Genomic DNA, 12483 nt, shown 5'->3' with positions numbered 1-12483 from the left:
GCCTGCCTCTGCCTCCCGAGTGTTGGGATTAAAGGTGTGCGCCACCACCGCCTGGCTTAAAACCCCGAATTTTGTTTTTATTTTTTAGAAGTCAAAGTTCACTATATAGTTCAGGTTGGGTATGAGCTCATAGTCCTTCTGCTGGATTACAGATGTGAATAACCATGCCTGGCATCAATTAAAATACCTTTAAACAAATCACTGAATATAATGTGATTTGTCAAAAACATAAAGTGATAACTCATTGTCATTATATAGACTACTAAAGAAGATACATTCTTACATGTGGCAAAATCACATCTAGAATGTACAGAAGGTGTGTGTGTCTTGTCCATTTGTCTCTATGTGTACTCATGCATGTATACTTTTTGGAAGTTCTTTTTTATCTGAAGATGTTTGTCGGTAGTAACTACTTCTAATTAACTTTATTAGAATTATTAGAAGTCCAGCTGTTGAGCTGTATAATATAGTAAAAGGACACTAGTAACTTGCCAACTTTATGATACGGTAAATCACTAGTTTTCTAGAATTCCCTTTAGCGCCTATGTACATTTAGTTAAATGAGTTCTAAAGTCTTTTCAATTTAAAAATACTGTGCAGAGCTCCCCCAGATTAGATTAAATAAATTTTAATTTGATGAATGTTACTTTTCTATTGCCATGATAAGATACCATGACCAAGGCAGATTATAGAAGGAAGAGTTTAGTGGGGGCTTACAGTTTCAGAGGATGAATCTGTGACCCTCATGGCTGGGAGCATATCAGTAGGCAGGTGTGGCACTGGAGCAGTAGCTAAGAGCTTATGTAGTGATATTTTATTTGTATTTTAATAAATAAAGCTTGCCTGAGGATCAGATTGCAAAGCTAAGCCACTAGAGGCCAGGGAATGGTGGCAACACCTTTAATCGCAGGACTCAGGAAACAGAGACATATTGATCTCTGTGAGTTCAAGGCTACCCTGGGTTACACAGGATTGATCCAGAAACAGATCCAGAGGTGGTGGTTCACACTTTTAATCCCAGTGTTGGGGAGTCACACACCTCTAATCCCAGCACTAGGGAGGTGGAGACATGAGCAATATGGCTGGGTGGAGAGAGGAATGTAAAGGGGAAGAGACAGAAATTCAGTGGATTGTGGAGTCTGAGGATTTGTGGAGACAGGATCTGAATATTTGGTAGAGGTAAAAGGTTGGCTGCTTTACTTTTCTGATCTTAAGCTGATCTTAAGCTTGAACCCCAATATTTGTCTCTGGATTTTTATTATTCATACTACAAGCTTACATTCTGATCAATAAGTATGAGACAGAGAGAGAGGGAGAGAGATGCACTCTAACTAGGAATGACCATAGGTTTTTGAAACCTCACAGCACACCCTCAATGATGTAACTCCTTCCACTAGGAACAAAGATTTCAAACGTGATCCTATAAGGGCAGTCTCATTTAAATCACCACATTGAGGAACTTGAAAGAGGGTTTATTACATTAATTTATTTATTAATTTTATTTATTGTGCATGTGTGCACATGCCTATTTATATTTATTTTTATGTGTACTGGCTATTATGTCAACTTAATATGTTAGAGTCATTAGAGAGTAGGGAGCCTCAATTAAGAAAATGCCTCTAAACACAAACTCAGGGAAGTCTGGAAATGGAAAATCTGGTGGATAAATGAACAGGAACTACAGATGCAAGCGAACCAACAGAATGCAAGAGAGAATCTCAGGCATTGAGGATACGATAAAGGAAACAGATTCATTGGTCAAGGAAAATGTTAAAAAAAACAAATTCTTAACACAAAACATCCAGGAAATCTGGGTACCATAAAAAGAAAAACCTAAGAATAATAGGGATAAAAGAAGAAGAATTCCAGCTCAGAGGCACAGAAAATATATTGGGTAAAATCATAGAAGAAAATTTTTCCTATCTAAAGGATATGCCTATGAAGGTATAAGAAGCTTACAGAACACCAAATAGATGACCGAAAAAAAGTCCTCTCTCCATATACTAAAACACTGTAAACATACAGAATAAAAGGAAAAAGGCTAAGTAACATATAAAGGCAGACCTATCAGAATTATACCCGACCTCTCAATGGAAACTCTGAAAGCTAGAAGGTTCTGAACAGGCAGAAGGTTCTGCAGACCCTAAGAGACCATGGATGCCAACCCAGACTACTATACCCAGCAAAGCTCTTTACCATCAATCACCAAAACAAGATATTCCATGACAAAAATCAGATTTAAATAATACTTATCTACAAATCCAGACCTATAGAAAGTACTAGAAGAAAAACTCCAACCCAAGGAAGTTAGCTGTACTTGTGAAAACACAGGCAATATAAAACCTCACACCAGCAAACCCCGAAGAAAGGAAACAAACACACACTATCATCACCACCACCAAAACCAAAAGTAACAGGAATTAACAATCACTGGTCATTAATATCTCTTACTATCAATGGACTCAATTCACCTCTAAAAGAACACAGGCTAACAGAATGGGTACAAAAACAGAATGCATCCTTCCGCATATAAGAAACACACCTCAACCTCAAAGACAGACATTACCTCAGAGTAAAAGGTTGGGAAAATGGACCTAAGAAACTAGATGGTGTAGCTATCCTAATATCTAACAAAGTAGACTTCAAACTAAAATTAATCAAAAGAGATTAGAGAAAGATATTTTATATTCATCACAGGAAAACTCCTTAAAGTCTCAATTCTGAACATCTATGCACCAAATACAAGGGCACCCACATTTAGAAATATTACTAAAGCTTAAATCACACATCAAAACCCACACACTAATAGTGGGAGACTTCAACACCCTTCTCCTACCAATGGACAAGTCAGCCACACAGAAACTTAACAGAGAAATAAGGAAATTTGTTGGGCAGTGGTGGCACATGCCTTTAATCCCAGCATTCAGGAGGCAGAGGCAGATGAATCCCTGTGAATTCAATGCCAGCCTGGACTGCAGAGCAAGTACAGGACAGGTTCCAAAGCTACAAAGAAAAACCCTATCTCAAAAAACAAAACAAAACAAACAAACAAACAAAAAAAGGCGGAGGGGGCTGGGGGAACTTAAATGGACTTAATAGTCATCTATAGACCATTCCACCCAAACATAAAAGATTATACTTTCTTCTCCGCTTCTCAGCACCTCATGGAACCTTCTCTAAAATTGACCACATACACGGTAACAACACAAACCTCAATAGATTAAAAAAAAAAAACCTGGAATAACCCCTGTATCTTATCATCATGGCTTAAAGTTAGAATTCAACAACAACACTGCAGAAAGTCTACAAACTCATGGAAATTGAACAATGCTCGACTGAATCATTACTGGGTCAAAGAAAAAATAAAGACTTCTAGAATTCAATGAAAATGAAAGTACAATATACCCAAACTTATTGGATACCATGAAAGCAGTGCTAAGAGGAAAGTTCATAGCACTAAATGCCTATATAAAGAACGTGGAGAAAGCTCACACTAGCAACTTAACAGCACACCTGGAAGCTCTAGAACAAAAAGAAGCAAACTCACCCAAGAGGTGTAGAGACCAGGAAATAATCAAATTGAGGGCTGAAATCAGTAACATAGAAACAAATAGAACAATACAAAGAATCAGTTCTTTGAGAAAATCAGAAAGATAGACAAACCCTTATCCAAACTAACCAAAAGGCAGAAAGAGAATATCCCAATTAGTAAAATCAGAAATGAAAAGGTGATATAACAACAGACACTGAGGAAATCCAGAGAATCATTAGGTCATGCTTCAAAAACCTGCACTCCACAAAATTGGAAAATGTAAAAATAAAATAAAAAGGACAATTTTCTGGATAGGTATCACATAACAATTAAATCAAGACCAGATAATCAATTTAAATAGACCTATAGCTCCTAAGGAAATAGAAGTCTCCCAACCAAAAAAAGCTCAGAGCCAGATAGTTTCAGCACAGAATTCTACCAGAATTTCAAAGAAAGTCTAATACCAATACTCCTCAAATTGTTCTACAGAATAGAAACAGAAGGAATATTGTCAAACTCTTTTTATGAGGCAACAGTTACCCTGATATCAAAACCACACAAAGACACAATTAAGGAAGAATTATAGACCAATCTTCCTCATGACATTGATGCAAAAATACTGGCAAACAGAATCCAAGAACACATCAAAAAAATCATCCACCATGATCAAGAAGGCTTCATCCCAGAGATGCAAGGATGGTTTGACATATGAAAATTGGTCCATGTTATTCACCATGTAAATAAACTGAAAGATAAAAAAAAAACCCACATGGTCACCTATTAGATGCTGAAAAGGCCTTCAACAAAATTCAACACTCCTTCATGATAAAGGTCTTGGAGAGATCAAGTATACAAGGAACATACCTAAACATAATAAAAGTAATATACAACAAGCCAACTGCCAACATCAAATTAAGTGGAGAGAAATGCAAAGTGATTCCACTAAAATCAGGAATAAGACAAGGTTGTCTAATCTTTCCATTTCTATTCAATATAGTACTGAAAGTTCTAGCTAGAGCAATAAGTCATCAAAAGGAGATTAAGGGGATACAAATTGGAAAGGAAGAAGTCAAACATTGAATATTTGCAGATGATATTATAGTGTACATAAGTGACCCCCAAAACTCTACCAGGGAACTCCTACAGCTGATAAACACCTTCAGTAATGTAGTAGGATACAAGATTAACTAAAAAAAATCAGTAGCCCTCCTATATAAAAATGATAAATCATCTGAGAAAGAAATCAGAAAAACATCACCCTTTGCAATAGCCACAAGTGAAAGACCTGTATGAGAAGAACTTTAAGTATTTAAAGAAAGAAATTGAAGAAGATATCAGAAAGATCTACCATACTTATGGATAGGTAGGATCAACAGAATAAAAATGACAGTCTTACCAAAAGCAATCTACAGATTCAGTGCAATCCCCATCAAAATCCCTACACAATTCTTCACAGACCTCTAAAGAGCAGTACTCAACTTTATATGGAAAAAGAAAAAACCCAGTATAGCCCCCCCCCCAAAAAAAAAAGCTGTACAATAAAGGAACTTTTGGAGGTATCACCATCCCTGACTTCAATCTCTACTATAGAGCTATAGTAATTAAAACAGTTTGGTATTGGCATAAAAACTGACAACGCGGACCAATGGAATCAAGTTGAATACCCTGATGTTAATCCATACACCTATGAACACCTGATTTTTGACAAACCAAAATTATACAATGGAAAAAAAAAGAAAGCATCTTCAACCCATGGTGCTGGCATAACTGGATGTTGAAATGTGGAAGAATTCTGGCTGGAGAGATGGCTCAATGGTTAAGACCATTGCCTGCTCTTCCGAAGGTCCTGAGTTCAATTCCCGGCAACCACATGGCGGCTCACAACCATCTGTAATGAAGTCTGGTGCCCTCTTCTGGCCTGCAGACATACACACAGACAGAATATTGTATACATAATAAATAAATATTTAAAAAAAAGAAATGTAGAAGAATTCAAATAGATCAATATCTATCCTCATACACAAAACTCAAGTTCAAACAGACCAAAGACCTCAACATAAATCTAATTACACTAAACCTGATAGAAGAGAAAGTGGGAAGTAGCCTTGAACAAATGGGCACAGGAGCCCACTCCTAAATATAACACCAGTAGCACAGACACTGAGAACAATTAATAAATGGGACTTCCTGAAACTTAGAAACTTCTGTAAGGCAAAGGACATGGTCAATAAGACAAAATGGCAGCCTACAGAATGGGAAAAGATCTTCACCAACCCCACATCAGACAGAGGACTGATCTCCAAAATATATAAAGACCTCAAGAAACTAGACATCAAAATACCAAATAATCCAATTCAAAAATGGGGTACAGATTCCCAGGAATCCACAAGGATAACCCCAGCTAAGACTCCTAAAAGTAACGGGGAGGTACCTGAACTGGCCTTCCCCTATAATCACACTAGTAACTATCCTAATTGTCATCACAGAACCTACATCCAGTAACTGGAAGCAGATGCAGTGATCCATAGCCAAGCACTGGGCCCAGCTCCCTAGAGCTTAGTAGAAGAGAGGGAGGAGGGATCATATGAACAAGGGGGAATCAAGATCATGACTGGGAAAACCACAGAGACAATTGACCAGAGCTAGTGGGAGCTCATGGACCCTGACACCCAGGGATCTGCATAGGATTAAACTAAGCCCTCTGAATGTGGGTGACAGTTATTTGGCTTCATCTGTTGGGCGAGGGCCCTGACAGTGGGACCAGAACTTATCCTGGGTGCATGAAGTGACCTTGCTCATCCTAGATATATGGGGGAGGGGCTTGTTCCTGCCTCACCTTGGTATACCAGACTTTGTTACTCCCCAAGGGAGGCCTTACCTCCTCTGAGGAGTGGATGGAGGTGGAATAGGGGGAAGTGGGGGTGGAAGAAGTGGGGAGGTGGAACTGGGACTAGTATATATTTTTTTAAAAAAATTTAAAAATGCCTCTCTAACTGGGTGGTAGTGGCACATGCCTTTAATCTCAGCACTCTGGAGGCAGAGCAAGGTGGATAAGTTTTAGCACAATCAGAACTGCAGAAGGGAACTCTGTCTTGAAAAATAATAAAAGAGGAGATTGGAGGGAATAAGGAGAAGAAGAAAAGAAGAAAACACTTCTGTAAGATTGGGCTGTAAGCAGACCTTAATTAGTAGACATTTTCTTAATTAGTGTTTGATAGGGAGGTTCTATAAGAAAGCAGGCTGAGCAAGCCACAAGGAATAAGCCAGTAAGCATCACCCCTCCATGACCTGCATCAACTCCTGCTTCCAGATCCTGCCCTGCTTGAGTTCCTGTCCTAATTTCCTTCAGTGATGAAGAGTGATTTGGAAGCATAAGACAAGTAAACCTTTTCCTCCCCATTTTGGATTTGGTCATGGTGTTTCATCATAGAAGTAGAAACCCTAACTAAGAAATTGAGTAAGGAGAGTGAGCAGTGTGCCATGTGTACTTGCATAGATCAGTTGCCGGCTTCCCAGTGAATTTCTTTCCACTTTGTGGATCCTGGGCATGGAGCTAAGGCCATCAAGTGTGGTGCCCTTATACAAGGAACAATTTTGCTGGCCTGGAAACAGAAATTGTAGCGTGTTTATTTCTAAAGTTCTGATGACATGCATTAGTGTAGTCTCATTCTAGTAACAACAGCTCGGAGAGCTTATTCTGTCGCTACATTTTGGAATTTCCCTAACTTAACCAAATACATTGTATTATTTGGAGATTTTCTTTCAACAAAATGTTCTAGGGATGACTTGCTCTTAAGAAGAACTTTGTGAGCTTTTTAGGACTAGTACTTTGCCGTTTATAATCTTGGCAGGGTTCAGCAGTTCTCTAAAATATTTCTGGTGGTCCCAAAGACAGAATTAAAAAATATTTAATTAAAAATTAAAATTATTATCAAAATTTCATGGATCTACTGTTGCTTTAAAGATTAAATACAGCTTTTTTAGTATAGTGTCCTAGATTTGGGGCATCTTGACTTCTGTTTGATTCTCTCCCATATCTACCCTTCTTAAACACTCAGCATTGGTTATCCTGATCTGACAGTCATGCCCCTGATATGACTACAACACTTCTGCCCCCTTGCCTGTACTAGTAGCATTCCTTGTCTTTGCCACTTGTCCGTAGGGCCCAGTGTAGTCTCACTTTCCCACAGCTTTCCTATTCAGGTAAACCACTGCTCCTGTCTTGCATGTGCAGCCTCTGCTCCTCTTGTCTTTCATGTGCAATCTTTAGTGTCTATCTGTTCATTTGAAACCCAGTCTCTGCTCTTTTAGTCCAAGTCTTTTCTCTCTCTCCACCTGGGTTGTAAATTCCATTAGAGTACATACATTCTCTTTTGGTTTTCTTCTTTTATTATTTTTTTCCAGACAGTATTTCTCTGTGTATCCTTGTCTGTCTTGGAACTTGCTTTGTAATTGATGTTTTACAAATTAACAGAGTAATACATAACAAGTAAAACTACACATATGCTCACATGCATGCAGACACAAACCAAAACAACAACAACAAAACCAAAAACCAAAGCAATAAATGATTGAAATAGGGACCATAGAAGCATTTTATAGACTTTAGTCTATATAGTCCTCTATAAAGTAGGTTTTAGTATTACCCCTATTTACAGATAAAAGGATTGAGGTACAAGAGAGACGGATCAATGCAAAATCAGGTACCTGCAACAATTTATTAGCAATAGAGTTTTATTGTAACACAATTACCTATTTATGGTTTCTGCATCTTCTTTTATATTGCAGGGAGAGAATTAACTGCAGAACCTAAAATATTCACTATCTGGACATCAACCATGCAAGGTTGCTGACCTCTGCTCAAATCATAAATCATGATAGTAACACAATAATGATTTGGACCTGGCTGTTGGGATGCAGAGTCTGTGCCCTTAACCTCTTCATCACACCGCCTCCCTCTTACCAGTCCACTCTCAAGTGACTAGGGCCTGTAACTTTACATTCTGCAAGCATGAGGGCCTTTGAGTTTGATCCTAGGCATTGTGCACACTTGTAATCCCAGCACTGGGGAGGTGGAAACAGGTGGTCCCTGGTGCTTACTGGGATTCACCTAATTAGTGAATCCCAGGACAGTAAAAGACCCTGTAACAATAACAAAAAAAAAAAAACAAACAAACCCACACCTTAAGGGTAGCCTTTGGTGTCCACATGCATGTGTACATACATGTGTGTCCCTGCACACACAGGAGCATACACATAGCACAGAGAGAACTTTTCTTGCTTCTTTTCATGCTTTTAAAAATTGTTTATAAAAAGAGACAGTTTGGTGGTTTAGATATGGCATGATAGAGGGAGGAAAGTCAAAGATGAATGAAATTCACAACCTGGTAACTGGAATAAATGATTTACTTGTCTAGGAATAAAACTGGGCACCATTCTTAGAGTAGCAGAGATAAATTGAATTTCAAGGTCTACAAAGCAGTATAGGAACAGATGTCCAGATATTAAAAGTGTAGGCAGAAAACATAAGTTGGGAATTGAAGTCTTCTAAAGGCTATAACTGAAGCTGTGAGAAGACGTGAGATTATCCAAGAGAACTGTGAATAGAGGAGAGGATTGAAAACAGACTCCTGGGGAGGACAACTGGTTAAGAAAGAAAGAAAAAAGGGAAAAAAAGAAGAAAAGAGAGAGAAAGAGGGAGAGAGGGAGGGAAAGAAAGAAAGAAAAAAAGAAAGGAAGGAAGAAAGAAAAGAAAAATGGGCTGGGTGTAGTGGTGCACCCTTCAATCCCAGCCCTTGGGAGGCAGAGACAGGACCTTTGAGTTGGAGGTCAGCCTGATCTACAGAGTGAATTCTGAATTCCAGGCCAGCCAGGGCTACACAGGGAGACCTTATTCAAACAAACAAACAAATGAGACCCGGGGTGGGGTGGGAGTCAGGTGTGTATGGATGGATGAGAGCTGAAATAGTTTTAGCAGGTAGAAGTTTAGCTCAGTAACAGGTTTTTGTTCAACATGGAACAAGGTTCTAGGTTTGATTCCCAGTTCTGCCAAAACAACATCAAAACAAAGTAGTGTTAAGGTAACTTGTGGGAGAAATACGGATACAGTGTAAAATGCTGCCAAGAAGCTACACATTGATATGGGATAGAAGAAGCAGGGGTGAGATAGATGTACATAGTTACTTTGGAGAGAGCAGTGTGAATAAAACTCAGATTCCAGAGAAGCCTGAGGTGAGTGTGAAGTTATATAATTGTATGAGGTTATATAATTAGAGTAAAACTTCCTATTTTGCCTTAGGTCAATGGATCATTGAAATAAATTGTTTTAGTCCTGAATTATTTGAGTAATTGCCTGCCTTTCTGTTCTGCCTTGCTTGTGAGAAGATCTATTTTAACACAGTATCCAGAGCCCTGTTTTCTTTTGGATTAGCTATAAGTGTATCAGATTTGAAATCTTAAAAGTCTTTCCATCTGACCTGTGGCAATTGTTTGGTGGGCTGAATATAGTTAGGAATACTAATTTTTTTCATCTTTGTTTTTCTTCCAGAGCACAATTTTCCCAGCCCTAATCACTAATGAACATGAGTCACTGATAATGGTGAAGAAACTTTTTGCTACTTCCATTTCATGTATAACATATTTGAGGGGCCTGTTCCCAGAGAGCTCTTATAGAGATCGGCATTTGGATGGTAAAGTGGAATTAAGTGATTGTTTTGGCTAGTGTCCCTTTTCTACTTAGCAGGAGCAAACCTTCTCTCTTCCACAGAGTGCATTAATTCTAACTCAGGGGCATGTTCTTCAGAATCAATTTACTAATTCATTTTCCACTTCAATTTTGCTGTTTGTTTTGGTTTTACTTATAGGAGCCATTCACTTCTAGCTAGCTATCAAATGAAAAAAGAAACGCGTAGAGCTAAGTTTAATAATTCTAAGCCATCCCTATAAAAGTCAGAACAAAAATCTGTCTTAATGGTGAAGATTTACATTATTTTGTGCCTCGGTTGAATTTGTCCTTTGAGGTATGCATTTTGCCCTGAGGAAGTTCAAAGGAACCCCTTAAGAAACTTCTCCTTGTTAACATATACAAATATGCCTGGGAGGGGCAAATCCATTTGTTGATTAGTATGGTTATTTAGACAGTTATTTTAATCAGTTATGTTCTTTTTAAAATAGCCAGTCCTACCTCTTCATTTTATTATTATTATTGGTGTGTGTGTGTATTTCATGTATAGACATATGCGACCATGGAGGTTAGAGGACCAATTTTAGTCAATCTGTCCTTTCATTGTGGTTTTCCCAGGAGTGAACTCACTCCTGTGTAGCAAGCACTTTTACCCACTGAGCCATCTCACTGGCCCCAAGTTCTTCAACTCTTACTTTTTCTGTTTCTTTGTAACCTTAAATTTACCCTATTATGACTTCATATTTCAAGCTGTATCTGGCTCCTTAGAATAAATTGTACCAGAGGCTCTTCAGTTTTTCAAAATCTTATGATTTGTTTGAAAACCTGAGTTGTGGGTCGCATGTGGTGGTGTATATCTTTAATTCCAGCACTCAGGACAAGGCAGGAAGAGCTCTGAGTTCAAGGTCAGTCTGGTTGATGTACAGAATCCTAGCCCAACCAGGGCTACATAGATGACCCTGTCTTAAAAATACAAATCAAGCCAGATGTTGTGGTGCTCGCCTTTAATCCTGGCACTTGGGAGGCAGAGGTAGGTGGGTCTCATGAGTTCGAGGCCAGCCTAGGCTACAAAGTGAATTCTAGGGCAGCCAGAGCTGTTTTGAGACAGAAATTTTGTCTCAAAAAAACAAAACAAAAGCTGGGCGGTGGTGGCGCACGCCTTTAATCCCAGCACTCGGGAGGCAGAGACAGGCGGATCTCTGTGAGTTCGAGACCAGCCTGGTCTACAAGAGCTAGTTCCAGGACAGGCTCCAAAACCACAGAGAAACCCTGTCTCGAAAAACCAAAAAAAACAAAAAAAACAAAAAAAACCAACAACAACCCCAAATCAAAACAAAACAAAAAACTAGCAAGATGGCTTAGCTGGTAAAGGTGTTTACCATTAAGCCTGATAACCTGAGTTCAGTCCCCAGAACTCACATAGTGGAAGGAGAAAACCAGCTCTCCAAGTTGTCCTCTTACCTCTCCATATGCGCTGTAGCACCAACTGGTAGGCTAGAGAGATGGCTCAGTAGTTAAAAGCACTCTTCCAGAGGACCTGGTTCAATTCCCAGCATGCACATGGTACATCACAACCATCGGTAACTCTAGCTCCAGGGGATGCAACACTCTGTTCTGGCTTCCCTAGCACCAGACACACATATGGTGTGCAGACATACATGCAGGTAAGGCACCCATACACATAAAGATAATAAAATAAAATTTTAAAAAGCTTTGTTATAACAAGATTAGTCTTGTTGGCTAATCACTAAAATGGGAACTATCATTTGGGAAATAAATATAGAGAACCACACATTTCCTTTTAAGATGCTACTTTTTCAAAATTTAATTTGAAATTTCTCATGTTTATATTTAATAATATACCATGGCTTCATTCCAGTGTAATTTTCTTAACAATATTGATTCACCAAATGAACACTAGTGAAATGCATGTTTGCTGTAAACACATAAGCTTGGTACTTGTAATCATGGCACCTTTCTTTGTGTTAATGACTTCTTTAAACTTATGGGATTGGATCTTACAGATCTGTTTACAGGTATCATATAATTAGCTTCCCCTCCTGTTTGGAACACAGAATTATAAAGGCATGCTTTGGGAAATTAAATACTTGTTATATATAAATTATTACTGTTGACAAAAAAAAAAAAAGAAAAACACAGCTCTTAACCTCAAAAGTTAAAAGAGGGCTGGGCGGTGGTGGCGCACGCCTTTAATCCCAGCACTCGGGAGGCAGAGGCAGGCGGATCTTTGTGAGTTCAAGGCCAGCCT

At 38.7% G+C, this 12483-nt stretch overlaps 1 protein-coding gene across 1 annotated transcript in view; it reads left to right on the top strand.

The window, feature by feature from the left end:
* Hormad2 (HORMA domain containing 2) overlaps positions 1-12483 on the top strand; it is a 71914-nt gene that overhangs the window by 10029 nt on the left and 49402 nt on the right. The window contains exon 4 of the mRNA XM_013353348.1: positions 10080-10221. Within this exon, the coding sequence (XP_013208802.1) occupies positions 10080-10221 (142 nt within the window). The remainder of the gene's footprint in view (positions 1-10079; positions 10222-12483) is intronic.

Source organism: Microtus ochrogaster, unplaced genomic scaffold (genome assembly GCF_000317375.1).
Source record: "Microtus ochrogaster isolate Prairie Vole_2 unplaced genomic scaffold, MicOch1.0 UNK6, whole genome shotgun sequence".
Classification (NCBI taxonomy): Eukaryota; Metazoa; Chordata; class Mammalia; order Rodentia; family Cricetidae; genus Microtus; species Microtus ochrogaster.
The sequence above is the reverse complement of the archived record's forward strand: the minus strand, read 5'-3'. Positions and strand labels throughout refer to the sequence as shown.